The following is a 22,331-nucleotide window of genomic DNA, read 5'->3' as shown; positions in this document are numbered from 1 at the left end:
CATTTTTTTATTATTGGCTTTATTTTAACAAAAAATCTTAGGGTACATTAAACATCCATCCATCCATTTTCTACTGCTTAGTCCCTTCGGGGTCGGGAGGCACTGGAGCCTATCTCAGCCGCATTCGGGCGGGAGGCGGGGTACACCCTGGACAAGTCGCCACCTCATCACAGGGCCAACACAGATAGATAGACAACATTCACACTCACATTCACACACTAGAGACCATTTAATGTTGCCAATCAACCTATCCCCAGGTGCATGTCTTTGGAGGTGGGAGGAAGCCGGAGTACCCGGAGGGAACCCACGCAGTCACGGGTAGGACATGCAAACTCCACACAGAAAGATCCCGAGCCCAGGATCAAACCCAGGACCTTCATATTGTGAGGCAGACGCACTAACCCTCTTATTGCAATTTAGTCCTTAAATAAAATAGTGAACATACTAGACAACTTGTCTTTTAGTTGTAAGTAAACAAACAAAGACTCCTAATTAGTCTGCTGACGTATGCAGTAACATATTGTGTCATTTATATTCTATTATTTTGTCAACATTATGAGGGACAAACTGTAAAAATGTATCATTAATCTACTTGTGCATTTATTGTTAATATCTACTTATTTTCTCTTTCAACATGTTAAACTACACTTCTGTTAAAATGTAATAATCATTTATTATTCTGTTGTTTGATACTTGACATTAGTTTTGGATGATACCACACATTTAGGTATCGATCCGATACCAAGTAGTTACAGGATCATACATTGGTCATATTCAAAGTCCTCATGTGTGCAGGGACGTATTTCCTGAGTTCATAAACATAATATGAATTTAAAAATAGGAAAACAGATTTTGTGATGCTGAAAAAATATCGTTTTAGTCATAGTAGTATCGACTAGATACGCTCCTGTACTTGGTATCATTACAGTGGATGTCAGGTGTAGATCCAGCCATGGCATTTGTTTACATTGTGACGCCGGTGAGCTATCGTATCCTCCTACGGTGTGTAGTGAAGCATGTTTAGCTATTCCTCGTCCTCCAGTGATAATGCTACTTGTAAGACACTTACTTTATTTGTCGCCATGGAGACGAGGATTAGTGATTTAGAAGTAGCTAAAACACTGCTGACTGCAGATGGACGTTAGCCGCTAGCTTGCCAGCCATGTCTTAAAGCACCTCTTCCTGAGGGTGTTTCAGTGTTATAACTTCACCTTTATCTTTACTTTTTAGGCCAAAATGTGTCCGTTTGACCTTTTCTGTTAACACACTGTGTCTGCTTGTAAGTACTCTGTGTGTGTGCACTGCCGAACATGCTCCTCTGCTCCTAAAACCAGCAATGTCACGACGTGATGACGAAGCACTGTCATGCCCGTTAAAAAAAAAAGGGTGGGCGGGGACAGGTACTTTTTAGAGGCGGTATAATACCGAATATGATTCATTAGTAACTTTAGTCCAAACAATCACACATACAAAAATAAATAAATAAACACCAAAAAAGAATCTATGTTTTATTATTATTCCGCTCCACAGCTCACAGTTTTCAGCCAATCGGAACCATTCAAGTATCAAAACATTCGGCTCAACCGGGAATCGTGAGCTTTCCAAAAATATCCCAGATTACCCAGAATTCCCGGTTTTCCGGGACATTTTTGCCGGTTGAAAATTAATGGGACAATTTTCGAACATGCACAATTTCCGCATTTCTCCACTGATTGGAACCGTTTCACCATCCACACACTCCACTCACCTTGGACAATCCAACTGCTATTTTCCAAGTTCAAACTCATTCCTGGAATTGCTCTAATTCCCGGGTTTTCCAAAGCCCTTTTTCACCTCTTCCTGGAAAGTTTTCCCAGTCTACATTTTTCAACCGTTTTTTGACCATTCAACCTTCAAAACATTCCTCTTAATTGGGACTAAAAAACGAAATGTTTTCTTTTCCTACAAATTCCCGGTTTTCGGGAAGTTCCAGGAATTCTGAAATACCCATTTCAATTCAAACTGTTACTACATTAATGTTTTTAAACCAATTCCAAAAATTCCAACACCAACCCATTAATGTCATCTAGAACAATTGTGCTGGTATCAATATTTTTTTTAAATTCCCGGTTTTCCCGAAATTCTCAAATGTCCAGGGAATTCCCATTCAAATGAATAGGAAAATATCTAAAAATTGTCACATTTTTTAAAACAGATTCCGACCTTTAAACCATCCACACATGCTGCTCTTCCCTTATATATCGAACGCAAAACATATTTTCCCTTTCCCAAAATTCCCAGTTTTCCCGGAAATTCCAGGAATTCTGAAATACCCATTTCAATTCAAACTGTTACTACATTAACATTTATAAACCGATTCCAAAAATTCCAACACCAACCCATTCATGTCATCTAGGACAATTGTGCTAGTATCAATATTTTTTTTAAATTCCCGGTTTTCCCGAAATACCCAAATGTCCAGGGAATTCCCATTCAATTGAATAGGAAAATATCTAAATTTACAAAAAAAACGCATTTTTTAAACCCAATTCTGACCTTTAAACCATCCACACACACTGCTCTTCCCTTATATATATATCGAACGCACAACATGTTTTCCCTTTCCCAAAATTCCCAGTTTTCCCGGAATTTCTGGTAATTTTCTTCCCATTGACAATGAATGGGAAATATACAATCGCATTTCTCATCCGATTTGAACCGTTCCAACATCCACACACTCCACTCACCCTGGACATTCAAGCCAGCATGTTTCTCGGTTCCGAAAATTTCCTGATTACCTGGAATTACCAGGAATTGCCCTCCATTGAAAATGAATGGGCAATATTCAAACCTCTCCATATCCCACATTTCTCAAGCAATTCGGACCGTTCCAACATCCAAACACCACTCACGCTGCTAGTTAGTATGCTAACAGTTAACATGCGTGAAAACATTAGCATGCTAACGTTTTATGCTAGCTTTTTTTTTGTGGCTAATTTTGTATGTTTAAACCAGAAAAATCATGGTTTGTGATACTCGGTGCTGTCACACAAGTATGGTAATAGTAACTGTTGGCATACTTGTGAGAAAGTTAACATGCTAACATTTTATGCTAGCTTTTTTTTTGTGCTTATTTTGTATGATTATACCTGAAAAATCATGGTTTGTGATACTTGGTGCTGTCATGCAAGTATTGTAATAGTAACTGTTGGCACACTTGTGAGAATTTTAGCAAGCTAACATTTTATGCTAGCTTATTTTGCAAATGTTGTATGTTTAAAACTGAAAAATCATGGTTTGCGATACTCGGTGCTCTCATGCAAGTATGCTAATAGTAACTGTTGGCATACTTGTGAAAATGTTTACAAGCTAAAGTTAGCTTTTTTTTGCTAATTTTGTATGTTTAAAGCTGAAAAATCATGGTTTGTGATACTCTGTGCTATCATGCAAGTATGCTAATAGTAACTGTTGGCACACTTGTGAGAATGCTAGCAAGCTAACATTTTATGCTCGCTTTTTTAGCTAATTTTGTATGATTAAAGCTGAAAAATCATGGTTTGTGATACTCGGTGCTGTCATTCAAGTATGCTAATAGTAACTGTTGGCATACTTGTGAGAATGCTAGCAAGCTAACATTTTATGCTAGCTTTTTTTTTGTGCTTATTTTGTATGATTATACCTGAAAAATCATGGTTTGTGATACTTGGTGCTGTCATGCAAGTATTGTAATAGTAACTGTTGGCACACTTGTGAGAATTTTAGCAAGCTAACATTTTATGCTAGCTTATTTTGCAAATGTTGTATGTTTAAAACTGAAAAATCATGGTTTGTGATACTCGGTGCTCTCATGCAAGTATGCTAATAGTAACTGTTGGCATACTTGTGAAAATGTTTACAAGCTAAAGTTAGCTTTTTTTTGCTAATTTTGTATGTTTAAAGCTGAAAAATCATGGTTTGTGATACTCTGTGCTATCATGCAAGTATGCTAATAGTAACTGTTGGCACACTTGTGAGAATGCTAGCAAGCTAACATTTTATGCTCGCTTTTTTAGCTAATTTTGTATGATTAAAGCTGAAAAATCATGGTTTGTGATACTCGGTGCTGTCATTCAAGTATGCTAATAGTAACTGTTGGCATACTTGTGAGAATGCTAGCAAGCTAACATTTTATGCTAGCTTTAGCTAATTTTTTGTGTTTAAACCTGAAAAATCATGGTTTGTGATACTCGGTGCTGTCATGCAAATATGCTAATAGTAACTGTTGGCATAGTTGGCATACTTGTGAAAATGTTTACAAGCTAAAGTTAGCTTTTTTTGCTAATTTTGTATGATTAAAGCTGAAAATCATGGTTTGTGATACTTGGTGCTGTCACACAAGTATGGTAATAGTAACTGTTGGCATACTTGTGAGAATATTAGCATGCTAACATTTTATGCTAGCTTTTTTTTGTGCAAATTTTGTATGATTATACCTGAAAAATCATGGTTTGTGATACTTGGGGCTGTCATGCAAGTATTGTAATGGTAACTGTTGGCACACTTGTGAGAATCCCGTCCATATTACCCGCTCGAGCTATAACTAGCTCGAGCTAGTAGCTAGTAGCTAGGAGCTAGCATAACAAACACCTAGGTGTTTTTATGTGGGATTAATTTGTGGCATATTAAATATAAGCCTGGTTGTGTTGTGGCTAATAGAGTATATATATGTCTTGTGTTTATTTACTGTTTTAGTCATTCCCAGCTGAATATCAGGTCACCCCCGGCTCTCACAGCATCTTCCCTATCTGAATCGCATCCACTCCCCACTAGTCCTTCACTTGCACTTTAATCATCCACAAATCTTTCATCCTCGCTCAAATTAATGGGGAATTCGTCGCTTTCTCGGTCCGAATCTCTCTCACTTCATGCGGCCATCATTGTAAACAATAGGGAACTTTGCGTATATGTTCAATTGACTACGTCACGCTACTTCCGGTAGGGGCAAGCCTTTTTTTATCAGATACCAAAAGTTGCGATCTTTATCGTCGTTGTTCTATACTAAATCCTTTCAGCAAGGCCTACTGAAATGACATTTTTTAAATTTAAACGGGGATAGAAGATCCATTCTATGTGTCATACTTGATCATTTCGCGATATTGCCATATTTTTGCTGAAAGGATTTAGTAGAGAACATCGACGTTAAAGTTGCAACTTTTGGTCGCTGATAAAAAAGCCTTGCCTGTACCGGAAGTAGCGTGACGTCACAGGTTGAAAGGCTCCTCACATTTCCCCATCGTTTTCGATGCAGCTAGAGCGATTCGGACCGAGAAAGCGACGATTACCCCATTAATTTGAGTGAGGATGAAAGATTCGTGAATGAAGAACGTTAGAGTGAAGGACTAGAGTGCAGTGCAGGACATATCTTTTTTCGCTCTGACCGTAACTTAGGTACAAGGGCTCATTGGATTCCACACTTTCTCCTTTTTCTATTGTGGATCACGGATTTGTATTTTAAACCACCTCGGATACTATATCCTCTTGAAAATGAGAGTCGAGAACGCGAAATGGACATTCACAGTGACTTTTATCTCCACTACAATACATCGGTGAAACACTTTAGCTACGGAGCTAACGTGATAGCATCGTGCTTAACTGCATATAGAAACAAAAGAAATAAACCCCTGACTGGAAGGATAGACAGAAAATCAACAATACTATTAAACCATGGACCTGTAACTACACGGTTAATGCATTCCAGCTTGGCGAAGCTTAACAATGCTGTTGCTAACGACGCCATTGAAGCTAACTTAGCAACCGGACCTCACAGAGCTATGCTGAAAACATTAGCTATCCACCTACGCCAGCCAGCCCTCATCTGCTCATCAACACCCGTGCTCACCTACGTTCCAGCGATCGACGGTGCGACAAAGGACTTCACCTGATCACAGATGCGGTCGGCGGCCCGGAGACGGAGGAAGTTAAGGTGAGTTTGGCGGCTAGCGCGTCTGCTATCCATCTCAAAGTCCTCCTGGTTGTGTTGCTGTAGTCCGCCGCTAATACACCGATCCCACCTACAACTTTCTTCTTTGCAGTCTTCATTGTTCATTAAACAAATTGCAAAAGATTCACCAACACAGATGTCCAGAATACCGTGAAATTTTTAGATGAAAACAGAGTTTTTTGTATTGGATTCAATGTGTCCGCATACTTCCGTTTCAACGATTGACGTCACGCGCATACGTCATCATACATAGACATTTTCAACCCGAAGTTTAGCGGAAAATTTAAAATTGCACTTTATAAGTTAACCCAGCCGTATTGGCATGTGTTGCAATGTTAAGATTTCATCATTGATATATAAACTATCAGACTGCGTGGTCGGTAGTAGTGGGTTTCAGTAGGCCTTTAAAGTTCATCACATCGTGCAGTTTAAGTTGCTTTAACTCCATAAATAGTGGATTTGAATGATGTCTGTAGTGAACATTGGACACAATCAGACAAAGAGCAGCTCGAAGACTTCTATGGGAATGAAACAACAAGGATTCAGCCGGGGCCCCCCTCTGTCCCCGAAGCCCGAAGAGGCAACGTGGGTCCCCCCTCCAATGGGCTCCCCACTCATGGGAGGGGCCATAGAGGTCGGGTGCATTGTGAGCTGGGCGGCAGCCGAAGGCAGGGCACTTGGCGGTCCGATCCTCAGCTACATAAGCTAGCTCTTGGGACGTGGAACGTCACCTCGCTGGGGGGGAAGGAGCCTGAGCTTGTGCGCGAGGTAGAGAAGTTCCGGCTGGATATAGTCGGACTCACCTCGACGCACAGCAAGGGCTCTGGAACTAGTTCTCTCGAGAGGGGCTGGACTCTCTTCCACACTGGCGTTGAAAGCAGTGAGAGGCGACGAGCTGGGGTAGCAATTCTTGTTCCCCCCCGGCTCAAAGCCTGCACGTTGGAGTTCAACCCGGTGGACGAGAGGGTAGCCTCCCTCCGCCTTCGGGTGGGGGGGACGGGTCCTGACTGTTGTTTGTGCTTACACACCAAACAGCAGTTCAGAGTACCCACCCTTTTTGGATACACTCGAGGGAGTACTGGAAAGTGCTCCCCCGGGTGATTCCCTTGTCCTACTGGAGGACTTCAACGCTCATGTTGGCAATGACAGTGAAACCTGGAGAGGCGTGATTGGGAAGAATGGCCGCCCGGATCTGAACCCGAGTGGGGTTTTGTTATTGGACTTTTGTGCTCGTCACAGATTGTCCATAACAAACACCATGTTCAAGCATAAGGGTGCCCCTATGTGCACTTGGCACCAGGACACCCTAGGCCGCAGTTCCATGATCGACTTTGTAGTTGTGTCATCGGATTTGCGGCCTCATGTTTTGGACACTCGGGTGAAGAGAGGGGCGGAGCTTTCTACCGATCACCACCTGGTGGTGAGTTGGCTGTGATGGTGGGGGAGGATGCCGGACAGACCTGGCAGGCCCAAACGCATTGTGAGGGTCTGCTCGGAACGTCTGGCAGAGTCTCCTGTCAGAGAGAGTTTCAATTCCCACCTCCGGAAGAACTTTGAACATGTCACGAGGGAGGTGCTGGACATTGAGTCCGAGTGGACCATGTTCCGTACCTCTATTGTCGAGGCGGCTGATTGGAGCTGTGGCCGCAAGGTAGTTGGTGCCTGTCGTGGCGGTAATCCTAGAACCCGTTGGTGGACACTGGCGGTGAGGGATGCCGTCAAACTGAAGAAGGAGTCCTATCGGGTTCTTTTGGCTCATAGGACTCCGGAGGCAGCGGACAGGTACCGACAGGCCAAGCGGTGTGCGGCTTCAGCGGTCGCGGAGGCAAAAACTCGGACATGGGAGGAGTTCGGCGAGGCCATGGAAAACGACTTCCGGACGGCTACGAAGCGATTCTGGACCACCATCCGCCGCCTCAGGTAGGGGAAGCAGTGCACTGTCAACCCCGTGTATGGTGCGGATGGTGTTCTGCTGACCTCGACTGCGGATGTTGTGGATCGGTGGAGGGAATACTTCGAAGACCTCCTCAATCCCACCGACATGTCTTCCTATGAGGAAGCAGTGCCTGGGGAATCTGTGGTGGGCTCTCCTGTTTCTGGGGCTGAGGTTGCTGAGGTAGTTAAAAAGCTCCTTGGTGGCAAGGCCCCGGGGGTGGATGAGATCCGCCCGGAGTTCCTTAAGGCTCTGGATGCTGTGGGGCTGTCTTGGTTGACAAGACTCTGCAGCATCGCATGGACATCGGGGGCGGTACCTCTGGATTGGCAGACCGGGGTGGTGGTTCCTCTCTTTAAGAAGGGGAACCGGAGGGTGTGTTCCAACTATCGTGGGATCACACTCCTCAGCCTTCCCGGTAAGGTCTATTCGGGTGTACTGGAGAGGAGGCTACGCCGGATAGTCGAACCTTGGATTTAGGAGGAACAGTGTGGTTTTCGTCCTGGTCATGGAACTGTGGACCAGCTCTATACTCTCGGCAGGGTCCTTGAGGGTGCATGGGAGTTTGCCCAACCAGTCTACATGTGCTTTGTGGACTTGGAGAAGGCATTCGACCGTGTCCCTCGGGAGGTCCTGTGGGGAGTGCTCAGAGAGTATGGGATATCGGACTGTCTGATTGTGGCTGTCCGCTCCCTGTACGATCAGTGTCAGAGCTTGGTCCGCTTTGCCGGCAGTAAGTCGGACACGTTTCCAGTGAGGGTTGGACTCCGCCAAGGCTGCCCTTTGTCACCGATTCTGTTCATAACTTTTATGGACAGAATTTCTAGGCGCAGTCAAGGCGTTGAGGGGATCCGGTTTGGTGGCTGCAGGATTAGGTCTCTGCTTTTTGCAGATGATGTGGTCCTGATGGCTTCATCTGGCCAGGATCTTCAGCTCTCACTGGATCGGTTCGCAGCCGAGTGTGAAGCGACTCGGATGAGAATCAGCACCTCCAAGTCCGAGTCCATGGTTCTCGCCCGGAAAAGGGTGGAGTGCCATCTCCGGGTTGGGGAGGAGACCCTGCCCCAAGTGGAGGAGTTCAAGTACCTAGGAGTCTTGTTCACGAGTGAGGGAAAAGTGGATCGTGAGATTGACAGGCGGATCGGTGCGGCGTCTTCAGTAATGCGGACGCTGTATCGGTCCGTTGTGGTGAAGAAGGAGCTGAGCCCGAAGGCAAAGCTCTCAATTTACCGGTCGATCTACGTTCCCATCCTCACCTATGGTCATGAGCTTTGGGTTATGACCGAAAGGACAAGATCACGGGTACAGGCGGCCGAAATGAGTTTCCTCCGCCGGGTGGCGGGGCTCTCCCTTAGAGATAGGGTGAGAAGCTCTGCCATCCGGGGGGAGCTCAAAGTAAAGCCACTGCTCCTCCACATCGAGAGGAGCCAGATGAGGTGGTTCGGGCATCTGGTCAGGATGCCACCCGAACGCCTCCTTCGGGAGGTGTTTAGAGTATGGGAAGACCCAGGACACGTTGGGAAGACTATGTCTCCCGGCTGGCCTGGGAACGCCTCGGGATCCCCCAGGAGGAGCTGGACGAAGTGGCTGGGGAGAGGAAAGTCTGGGCTTCCCTGCTTAGGCTGCTGCCCCCGCGACCCGACCTCGGATAAGCGGAAGAAGATGGATGGATGGATGGAAGTTAACCCAGCCGTATTGGCATGTGTTGCAATGTTAAGATTTCATCATTGATATATAAACTATCAGACTGCGTGGTCGGTAGTAGTGGGTTTCAGTAGGCCTTTAAAGTTCATCACATCGTGCAGTTTAAGTTGCTTTAACTCCATAAATAGTGTATTTGAATGATGTCTGTAGTGAACATTGGACACAATCCTAATGGCCTTTTTCTGCAGAGTGACTAAAGGCTGTAGATGGGATTTATAACAATTTCCCCAGACTTCAACACAATAGTTTAAATACGACATAATAAATGAATGATACATTAACAGCAGAGCATTGGTGTTCAATAAATGACATGATCTCCTCCATTGGCGTTGTTAGGCCTATTTTAGGGGGGCTCAAGCCCCCCTAAAATATTCTTAAGCCCCCCTAAATAATTTGGTGTTATATATACAATATATATATATTTTTTTTTTTTTTTACAAATACATGCCGACATATTCATTATAAAGTGACCCGAATATGAGTTTAAATAAATAATCATATAACCTGTCATTATTCACTCAGTATCCCCTCACTTCATAGCATAAGGTAGAGAGCCCCTTTAGTGCGTCGGTATCCAATCCATTCCACTTGTTCATATAGAAAATGCCCACATCACTCAAAATCCAGTCCGCATTTTCTTTTCTTTGTTTTATTGTATCGTTACATTAATAGCTGTTGTATTATTATAGGATGGCCTGTTAAACATTTCATAGGATTTTCAGAGGGAGGAAAAACCAAGACATTTAATATAAAATGTAAAATGAATAAATACATAAAAAGAAAAAGAAAAAAAATGGTTAAAAGCCATCGTCCCGGGGAGCATTTCATTTCGTCCCGTGCATTTTTTTTACCGTCCCCGGGACGACGGGACTACGTTAATCTCAAGCCCCGGAAGTTACATTTTATTGTTTGCATTATTTGTTTCAGCATTGCACTTTGAAGACGGTCCCTCAGCTCTTTGACAGCTTTGGCTCTTTTTCAGATCAGCAGTCTTTCTTATTTACAGTATATACAAACGTTTCTCATTTCTATTCAGACTTCCATATATATTTAATTTCCTTAACGGCTTGCCATAATATATATATATATATATATATATATATATATATATATATATATATATATATATATATATATATATATATATATATATATATATATATATATATATATATATATATATATATATATAATCCAAATTATCCCGATCCAGATAGTAATTTAATTCAAGTAATTAAGAAATATTTCCAGGGCTTGAATTTACAACCATTTTAGTCACATATGTGCCCAAAGTGTAAAATGTGCAACTTCAAAAATTATTGTATTGTGAGCGAAAGTCGTGGCATTAGCCTCTATGTTGTGAATGAATAACATAGAGGCTAATGCCAAGACTTTCATTGAGTTTCAGTGTATCTTGAAGGATCATGCAAGTAATTGTTTCTTGTTGATGCTGTAAACAAAATGTCACTGTGCAAACCCATGTTTGTTGTTGTACTGGACACAGATTGAAAATAAACCGACTGAAATAATAATAATAACAATGAATAATTTCTAAGTCTTTGTTAGCTGTTTGTGAAGTTTTGTGCTCGTGCGCTACGTTCGCTCGCATCCTGTGCATCTCCTGGGGGCTAAGCCCCCCTGTCCTTAAGCTAGTGACGCCCCTGGTTTGTGATACTCAGTTTCAGGTCAGCGTCAGCTCTTCAACATTCACACCATTCAACAGTCATTTTACATCCAATCAGCTTTTCAGTTCAATTCTATTAATTATTATTATTACGTGTTGAGCGTGACTCACAGTTGACGGTGCCATCTGCACTTGAGGTGTAGTGGCCAGATGCCTGCCACAGGTCGCCGTCCTGACTGCGCATGCGCGCACGCAGCGTGACCGGGCGATGCGGCGGCAGGAAGCCCGCCTTGATGCTGATTGGCTCGTCCACAAGGCAGCGGGCGGGGGCGGCTGTCAGCAGGGGGGCCGGGCGGGAGGCGCTCCTCCATCGGGCGGCTGTCGCACACAAAAAAGCGATTTAAGGAGGACGTCGGCATAACACAGCATTTTTAAACTCACTTTGGGCGCTGCGGAGATGGTTTTGTTTTTTGTGATGATAACCATAGAAAAAGAGATAGCACTTGATGACATTAAAAAGAAAACGATAACGGCATAAATTGTGTAATAATTGTGTGAATGCTCCAAAACATGGTTTTCTACACCAAAATTCATCTATTTATTCTTCAACTTCACTTCCACTTCTTCTCCAGATGTTGGCGCGCTCTACCTTCCACATTTTTTACCCCATTCAACCGCTCCAACTTCAAAACATACCTCTTAATCAGGACAAAAAACAAAGTTGTTATTTGAACTGGAAAAATTCCCTGTTTTCCCGAAATTCCAGGAATTCCGTAATACCATTTGTCATTTCAACATGTTACTACTTAAACATTTCTCGACCGATTTGAAAAATTTCAACATCAACCATTTCAACTTATTCAGACCATTCAAGTTTTTTACCTTTAAAAAAAATAAAAAATCCAGGGGCCGTACTTAACAAGCTTCTTAGAATTACTCCTAAGAAGTCTGCTAAGAGTTGACTTAAGAGTAAATACATTTTTAGCTGAAAGCTGCACTTAAAAGTTAGTTATCAAGCGTCTTACTCACACTTTCAGAGAAGTGTAGGACTGAATCTTAAGTGTCACACTCAGAGCTGAATTACGACATTACTATGTGCCGTAAACGGAATTTTAGGTGACGTCATTTCTGTGTCCATAGAAATGACCAATCACGGAAGGGAATCCGTTGTCTAAGAATAAAGAAATATCTTGGAAATATTTAAGTGGACAATGGGAGTGTATATTTTGACAATAAACTACAAAATAATACAAAACAAACTAGTCCCCGCCGGCACTCACGCTACCGCTCCCTCTCTTCTATCGCCCACACACTCACTGAAGTCACTCACCTCACGGCCACACACATACGCTACTGTCATAACATTTTCTTTCCAATTCATTAATCAGGCAACTAATTTGAAACTGGTGTGGGTGGCTCTATATATACTAGCCCACTGCAGACACATGCAGAAATCAACAAGGAATCGAAAAGTATTAAATCTGTGACAAAAATAATATCCGCTCTGTCTAAACGATACCGTTTGATCAGCTGCCCGTCATCAAAAAAAAAAAAAACATTGTTCCGTTCCCTGAACGTTCGCGCACGTCTCTCTCGCCTCAGTGCCATCCCCTGCTGGCAACTCCTAACCACTTAAGACACCTCTGAAGGTCTCTTAAATATCGTGGAGAGTAGGAGTGATTCTTAGACTTAAGAACGTTGATAAAAAGCTTTTATTCTTAAGTTTGAGAGTAGGACTAAATTTCGCAAATTCTCACGACTTAAGTGTAAAATGGCACTCTAAGAAGCTTGATAAGTACCGCCCCAGATTTTCCCGAAAATCCCAAATACCATTTACTACTTCAACATTTCTTGACCGATTTAAACAATTCCAACACCAACTAATTCTGCTCATTTAGGACATTTATGCTCCTAATAATTATTTTAAAAATACAGCTTTTCCCAAAATGTCCAGGAAGTTCCCATTGAAATGAATGGGACATTTTTCCAAGTTGCACAATTCCCACATTTTTCAACCTATTAAAACCATTCCACCTTCAACACATTCCACTCATCCTGGCCATTCAAAACATCATTTTTTTAAGTTCAAAAAAATTCCAGGATTTTCCAGAATTCCTGCTTTTCCAAAGCCCTATTTCCACCCTTTTGTCTGGCGACTACACTTTCCACATTTTTCAACGCATTTCAACCGTTACACCGTCAAAACATTCCTCTTAATCAGGACAAAAAAAAAAGTTGTTATTTGAACTGGAAAAATTCCCGGTTTTCCCGAAATTCCAAGAATTCCGTAATACCATTTCTCATTTCAACATGTGACTACTTCAACATTTCTTGACCGATTTGAAAAATTTCAACACCAACCATTTCAACTTATTCAGACCATTCAAGTTTTTTACCTTTTTAAAAAAACTTCCCGATTTTCCAGAAATTCCCGATTACCCTTTACTACTTCAACATTTCTTGACCGATTTAAACAATTCCAACACCAACCAATTCAGCTCATTTAGGATATTCATGCTCCTAATCATTTTTCAAAAAAATACCACTTTTCCCAAAATTTCCAGGAAGTTCCCATTGAAATGAATGGGACATTTTTCCAAGTTGCACAATTCCCACTTGTTTCAACCTATTCAAACCATTCCAACATCAACACATTCCACTCAACCTGGACATTCAAACTAACACTTCCCCAATTCCAAACCAAATTCCGGTTTTCCTGGAAATTCAAACTCTTCAACATTCAAACCACTCCAACGTTCAAACTATTCTTACATTCATACTACATTCTGTCAGCATTTCAGTTCAACTTCAGCATTGGAGCATACACACCTCATCTAGTTTGTACTTGATTCTCGATTCAACACCATCCATCTATCCATTTTAAAGTTAAAGTTAAAGTTAAAGTACCAATGATTGTCACACACACACTAGGTGTGGTGAAATTTGTCCTCTGCATTTGACCCATCCCCTTGATCACCCCCTGGGAGGTGAGGGGAGCAGTGGGCAGCAGCGTAGCCGCGCCCGGGAATCATTTTTGGTGATTTAACCCCCAATTCCAACCCTTGATGCTGAGTGCCAAGCAGGGAGGTAATGGGTCCCATTTTTATAGTCTTTGGTATGACCCAGCCGGGGTTTGAACTCACAACCTACCGATCTCAGGGCGGACACTCTAACCACTAGGCCACTGAGTAGGTATTTTCTACCGCTTGTCCCGTTTGGGGTCGCGGGGGGTGCTGGTGCCTATCTCAGCTACAATCGGGCGGAAGGCGGGGTACACCCTGGACAAGTCGCCACCTCATCGCAGGGCCAACACAGATAGACAGACAACATTCACACTCACATTCACACACTAGGGCCAATTTAATTTGGCCAATCAACCTATCCCCAGGTGCATGTCTTTAGAGGTGGGAGGAAGCCGGAGTACCCGGAGGGAACCCACGCAGTCACGGGGAGAACATGCAAACTCCACACAGAAAGATCCCGAGCCTGGGATTCAACACCATTCTCGTAATATATAATTTGGTATATAAATTATAATAAAACCTTTTAAAAATAGGTTTCTGATTACTAAAACTCTGCTGACGCCTAAAAAAGGTTAACAATTTATTTAAAAATATTTGCTTACAAAAATAATAATCAATCTAATCAAAGAGAATGGAGCTACTCCCACTCAAACCCATCTGTACATTCTCAAAGACATTTAAAAGTCGTATAATTACAATACTTATTAAGATAAAATAAGATAATCCTTCATTTACTCCACAACCGGGGAAATTCCCGTCATTACAGCAGCGAAGGGTAGGGGTTGAAAACAAAGGGAATGATGTACACCAATTATACAAAAATAGAGCTAAAAATAAGAAATATATTATTTAAAAACAAACAAATTTTATGTGGAATTTCTTCAGCAAACACAGTAAACGTAATACTAAAAAAAGGAAAACCAAAAATGTATAAAAGCAGCAGTAGCAATAATAACAATAATAATAATATCAATAATAGTTGTTCAATATTTTCAATCCCAATATACAGTATGTATATATATACATCAGTGACGTGCAGTCAGGGGAGGCAGGTGAGGCGGGGCCTCACGTGCCATCATGGAAAGAAAAAAAATGTAAAAAAAAAAAAAATGTATTAAATTGTTATATGTATCCAGTGATTATACTATAAAGTTATTTTCCATTTAACTTCACCAGTTTTAGATTATTTTTATTCAAAATCGCTGAATTTTCACATTTGCCGTTCAAATACTGAGAAGAGACTTGCGTGAGTCACCAGCCAGTTGAGCCTCACCATGGATTGCGCAATGACTTGGCTAACTGCTGGCCTGCTGTGCAGTGAGAAAGTATTGCTATATGAATTATATTATACATTTCCATAGTTTAGTTAGCTGAGGTATATAATGTACAGTGTATTTTGTCAACAACTGTATGTGTGTAACGTATTTCTTGTGCTGAGCAATCATAAAACGGCTGCGAAGACGCACTGAATGAGGCTCGCAGTAATCCCGCCTCATGGTGGTAGAGGGCGCTAGTGATCCCAGGGATCATTTTTGCGACTACTCGGCTGCAGAATAAGTGACAACAAGCAGCAACAGTTAGCGATCGTTTATTTTTTCCTCTCGCCTGGACTTTTACCATGGAGGATTACATATCTAAAATAAAACAGTTTTCTAAACTGGACTTTCAATCGAAGCAGGAGGTAATAATTAAAGGAAGATCTCCATCGAGACAGAGAGACTTTTAAAACTGAAGAAAGATAAGGAAGACTTCTATAAACAAGTTATCGATGCTTTTGTTCAGAAGGAACGGCGCATGGACTTCATTTATAAGTAAAGGTAAGACCATAATAACGTTTTTTTTATTAAATGTGCTTTTTTGTGTGCTACAGTTTGTATGTGTAAAGTTAAAGTTAAGTTAAAGTACCAATGATTGTCACACACACTAGGTGTGGTGAAATTTGTCCTCTGCATTTGACCCATCCCCTTGTTCACCCCCTGGGAGGTGAGGGGAGCAGTGGGCAGCAGCGGCGCCGTGCCCGGGAATCATTTTTGGTGATTTAACCCCCAATTCCAACCCTTGATGCTGAGTGCCAAGCAGGGAAGAATGCTGGTATGAGCTTTTAAACATAACCCGTTAACTGCTGCCAATCCAATGGTGAATAAGATACTCTTTAGGGTTCATATGTTTGTAAATCTGACTGTGATGAAGTCAGTGCCTCACCAGCCATGAACCTCACCGCACTTCACTGATATATATATATATATATATATATATATATATATATATATATATATATATATATATATATATATATATATATATATATATATATATATATATATATATATATATATATATATATATATATACTGTATATATATATATATATATATATATATATATATATATATATATATATATATATATATATATATATATATATATATATATATATATATATAGATAGTCATACGTATGTATGTGTATAAATACACATTAGTATATACAGTATATATCATACTTGCCAACCCTCCCGTTTTTAGCGGGAGACTCCCGGTATTCAGCGCCTCTCCCGATAACCTCCCGGCAGAAATTTACTCCCGACAAACTCCCGGTATTCAGCCGGAGCTGGAGGCCACGCCCCCTCCAGCTCAATGCGGACCTGAGTGGGGACAGCCTGTTCTCACGTCCACTTTCCCACAATATAAACAACTTGCCTGCCCAATGATGTCATAACATCTACGGCTTTTAGAGAGTAGAGTGCACAACTGCCACACAACAAGGAGACGAAGCAGAAGAACGAGGAAGTTACAGACATGGCGACGCCGTCGACGAGCAAGATGAAGAAATACGCTTGCAAGTTCCAAAACGAATGGAAACAATCATTTCAGTTCATCCAGGACAGTTCGAAGGGGAAGGGGTATGTAATTATGTTGCCTGTACATTTTGTAGAACAGACTTCTCCATTGAACACGGTGGCCGAGTCATGAACGGAGGAGAAGTTAAACAGGACAATACTGCCATCTACTGGATAGCCCCCGGAACACTGAAATTCAAGTATTTATTTTATTTATATGTATAATAAAATAAATATATATACATATATATATACATATATATATATATATATATATATATATATATATATATATATATATATATATATATATATATATATATATATATATATATATATATATATATATATATATATATAGCTAGAATTCACCGAAAGTCAAGTATTTCATACATATATATATATATATATATATATATATATATATATATATATATATATATATATATATATATATATATATATATATATATATATATATGTATGTATATATATATATATACATATATATATATATATATATATATATATATGTATGTATATATATATATATATACATATATATATATATATATATATATATGTATATATATATATATGTATATATATATATATATATATATATATATATATATATATATATATATATATATATATATATATATATATATATATATATATATATATATATATATATATATATATATATATATATATAATGTAATATGTATGTAATGTTTTTTGTGATTAACCGCAGATGTTAAAGGAACTGTTTGCAACATGCTCAGATACATTTTTCAAACCATAAAATATAACAAGAACACCCCCCAGCTGGCCTATGTTACGGAACATTTTTGTATATTTTTTTCACAATTACTAATTATATTGAATTAAAAAAAACAACAAAACAACAGGAAGGGAAACAAGAGAAATGAGCACATAGACACAGGGAGCACAGTCAAACAGAAGCAGCAAACAATCTGTTGTTGTGGCGGTATGATATACACACAATGATAGCTAAGGCGGGAGCTACATGTATTTTAGCAATTGATGTTGAAAAGGGGAAGGATTAAATAAGCTTTGCTTCTTCCTGCTCCTTATCGGACATGTTTCAAAGAGAAATGAAAAGATGTGTCATATTGTGACAGTATACATTAGGACTGTGAATCTTTGGGTGTCCCACGATTCGATTCAATATCGATTCTTGGGGTCACGATTCGATTCAAAATCGATTTTTTTTTTTCAATTCAACACGATTCTTGATTCAAAAACGATTTTTTTCCCGATTGAAAACGATTCTCTATTCATTCAATACATAGGATTTCAGCAGAATTTACCCCAGTCTGCTGACATGCAAGCAGAGTAGTAGATTTTTGTAAAAAGCTTTTATAATTGTAAAGGACAATGTTTTATTAACTGATTGCAATAATGTAAATTTGTTTTAACTATTAAATGAACCAAAAATATGACTTATTTTATCTTTGTGAAAATATTGGACACAGTGTGTTGTCAAGCTTATGAGATGCGATGCAAGTGTAAGCCACTGTGACACTATTGTTCTTTTTTTTTTTTTTTTATATATAAATGTCTAATGATAATGTCAATGAGGGATTTTTAATCACTGCTATGTTGAAATTGTAAGTAATATTGATACTGTTGTTGATAATATTCATTTTTATTTCACTACTTTTGATTTGTTCTGTGTCGTGTTTGTGTCTCTTCTCAGTTGCTCTGTTTATTGCAGTTCTGAGTGTTGCTGGGTTGGGTTTGGTTTTGGAATTGGATAGCATTGTTATGGTATTGCTGTGTATTGTTTTGTTGGATTGATTAAAAAAAATAAATAAATAAAAATAAAAAAAATTTTTAATTTTTTTTTTTTTTTTAAATAGATTTTTAAAAAAACGAGAAATTATTCTGAATCGCACAACGTGAGAATCGCGATTCGAATTCGAATCGATTTTTTCCCACAGCCCTAGTATACATGTAGAAATAAACTTGGACCATAGATAGATAGATAGATAGATAGATAGATAGATAGATAGATAGATAGATAGATAGATAGATAGATAGATAGATAGATAGATAGATAGATAGATAGATAGATAGATAGATAGATAGATAGATAGATAGATAGATAGATAGATAGATAGATAGATAGATAGTACTTTATTGATTCCTTCAGGAGAGTTCCCTCAGGAAAATTAAAATTCCAGCAGCAGTGTACAGAATTGAGATCGAATTTAACAAGTAAAAAGTAAATAATGGGGGAATAAATGGAAACAAAATAGAAAAATATTACAATAAGAATAAAAATAAAAAGCAACAATGAGAATAAAAATATTACAGTAAAATAAGAATATAACAAGAGAAACTAGGCAGTAGTACGGAGCCCCTAAAGGGACATGGGAATTTTTTTTTTTAGACATGTATGGCCACGAGAAACTTTCTCGTGGCCACGAGAAACTTTTTATTTAAAAAAAAAAAAAATAAAAAAAAATTTATTTTTTTTTACTGAAAGTTTCTCGTGGCCACGAGAAAGCATTGGATGCGTGCTGATGGTTTGGTGTGTGTTAAAATGGCAGTTTAGGAGTTAATATGGCTGTATTTCCAATTAGGACTTTCCCCCATGTGTGTTGTGGCAAAATGTGAATGCTTGATTAGTAGGTGTGAGACAAACACTTTATCTTCCTGGTTATTGTAACGCTACGTGTTTGACATTATTTAAGACTTTATCATGCCCGGGAAAGGACAGTTTTCCTCTTCTGTGGCTGTGGGGGGTGGGCGTGGCTTGCGGACCTGCAGCGAAGCGGAGTGTGTCAGTTAGTCCGATGTTGATGTGATCAAACTTCTTTCTTGCTTGGAAGATACACACACAATTGTAACTGTTATTTATTCCTGCAAATAATAAATATGTACAACGTGTTTGGATGTATTCATTTATGTAAAATTGTCATTAAATGTAATATTGCCTGACAAAAAGTGATTCGACGTACGTAATATTTTGATATTTACACATCGCATATTTACACACGTGCATCTGACTAGAATACCCTTATGTGCATTACATATATCAACATCAACTACCTACTGTACTGTTTACTTGTTGAAATACCCTTTTTAGAGCAAATATCTACCCATATAATTTATATGTGTATATATAATATATAAATATATATGTATATTCAGATTCTTTATTTGTCCATTCTTACATGTACAAGACACATAAGAACTGAAATTACATTTTCGGCACAATCCCGCTAAGAGCAGACATACGTTACAGGGAGACAAGACGGGACCGCCAACGGATCAGCCTCACTTAGGCGCTCCTTAAAAAGGTGGGAAAAAGGTGACATTGGGGAAGGGGGGAAGTAAAAAAAAATATCAGTCTGAGGCTGGACCCTCAGGAATGGTCCAGACTGAGTCCGAGGAAAAAAACCTCACATAGCATGGCACACATAAACATAGTACATGTAATCACAACAACTCGCAACAGAGTCATCCAACAGGACTTTGGAGGCCGGCAGCTGCTGTTGAGCGCTGCTCAGCCCCCACAACCCCGGAGGAATTAAGCAGTGGTGAAGGCGTTGATTTGGGGAGGGGTGTGTGCGTGCATGTATGCCCAATTAACTTGGGTGAGATGTTGGAATTGTCTTTATGGGCCGAGGCCGGCCCCAAGAGTTCAAGAGTTCAAGAGTCCGACCCAGGTGCTTTTGAAAAGAAGGGAAAGGTCAAAAGCGTCCATCTTTGAGGAGTCCTCAGGGGAGTGTTTTCAAACAGCCTGTTCCTCAAGGCCATTCGAGGGAGTCAAATCGTAGATTAAGATGTTGTTTTTTCTTCGAGCAGTCAAAACAATGACATTCCTGCTCTGTATGCTGGCTCTGACAATTCCAATTTATTCTTTCTCTAACTTCATCAAGATGGAATCTACCTTGCGATTCAAATCAGCAATCGCTCCAGTCTGTGATCCCACAGCACGACCCAATCCTTCCATTGCGTTGAACAGCCTGTTGGCCCCTTGAGTGGCTGCCATCGTCTTCCGAATTTGACGATACACCAGAGCAATGCCCAGCCCAATCAGCAAATTCCCTGCAATCACAGCTCCAAATAGGTAGATGTCTTCCACGTCCTCGATGGAAAGGACTGAGAGGCACATGATTCTCCAAGTATTCCAGGAATCTCTCACGTACCCCGCAGCAATGGTTCCATCAGGGCAGCCAGGCTCCCCCGAACCTCTTTTCCTTGTCGAAAAGACTGTGTCAATTGCGTCGAGAGTCCAGTTGATCAAATTCATTTTGATGTTTAGATTTGAGGACAGCTCAAGAAAAGAGGCTTCAAAATAGTTCAGACAAGACAAAAACAAAGAGAGCAAGCAGGGAAGGAGGGAGCGGAGAAAAATGCGACCGCCCTCACCAGAGGCAAGACAGAAATATATATATATATATATATATATATATATATATATATATATATATATATATATATATATATATATATATATATATATATATATATATATATATATATATATATATATATACACAGTATATACACGCACACACACACACATATACATGTATACTGTATAGGAAGAAACACACATACATATATACAGTATACATATATACACACAAACACTAAATTTGACGTACAAAATAACTACTTTTTTTAAGAACAAGTTACAGTAATATATAATATATATATATACACTACCGTTCAAAAGTTTGGGGTCACCCAAACAATTTTGTAGAATAGCCTTCATTTCTAAGAACAAGAATAGACTGTCGAGTTTCAGATGAAAGTTCTCTTTTTCTGGCCATTTTGAGCGTTTAATTGACCCCACAAATGTGATGCTCCAGAAACTCAATCTGCTCAAAGGAAGGTCAGTTTTGTAGCTTCTGTAACAAGCTAAACTGTTTTCACATGTGTGAACATGATTGCACAAGGGTTTTCTAATCATCAATTAGCCTTCTGAGCCAATGAGCAAACACATTGTACCATTAGAACACTGGAGTGATAGTTGCTGGAAATGGGCCATATACACCTATGTAGATATTGCACCAAAAACTAGACATTTGCAGCTAGAATAGTCATTTCCCACATTAGCAATGTATAGAGTGTATTTCTTTAAAGTTAAGACTAGTTTAAAGTTATCTTCATTGAAAAGTACAGTGCTTTTCCTTCAAAAAATAAGGACATTTCAATGTGACCCCAAACTTTTAAACGGTAGAGTATATATATACATGCTTATG

General features: G+C 39.7%; 2 protein-coding genes across 2 annotated transcripts in view; both read right to left on the bottom strand.

Annotated features, from left to right (window-relative positions):
* The window catches only part of LOC133655258 (EEF1A lysine methyltransferase 3-like), a 477,733-nt gene that overhangs the window by 391,678 nt on the left and 63,724 nt on the right, over nucleotides 1-22,331 (bottom strand). The window lies entirely within an intron of this gene.
* The window catches only part of LOC133645993 (putative uncharacterized protein FLJ45840), a 12,965-nt gene continuing 2,021 nt past the window's right edge, over nucleotides 11,388-22,331 (bottom strand). The window contains exon 3 of the mRNA XM_062040920.1: nucleotides 11,388-11,598. Within this exon, the coding sequence (XP_061896904.1) occupies nucleotides 11,388-11,598 (211 nt within the window). The remainder of the gene's footprint in view (nucleotides 11,599-22,331) is intronic.

Source organism: Entelurus aequoreus, linkage group LG01 (assembly GCF_033978785.1).
Source record: "Entelurus aequoreus isolate RoL-2023_Sb linkage group LG01, RoL_Eaeq_v1.1, whole genome shotgun sequence".
Classification (NCBI taxonomy): Eukaryota; Metazoa; Chordata; class Actinopteri; order Syngnathiformes; family Syngnathidae; genus Entelurus; species Entelurus aequoreus.
The sequence above is the reverse complement of the archived record's forward strand: the minus strand, read 5'-3'. Positions and strand labels throughout refer to the sequence as shown.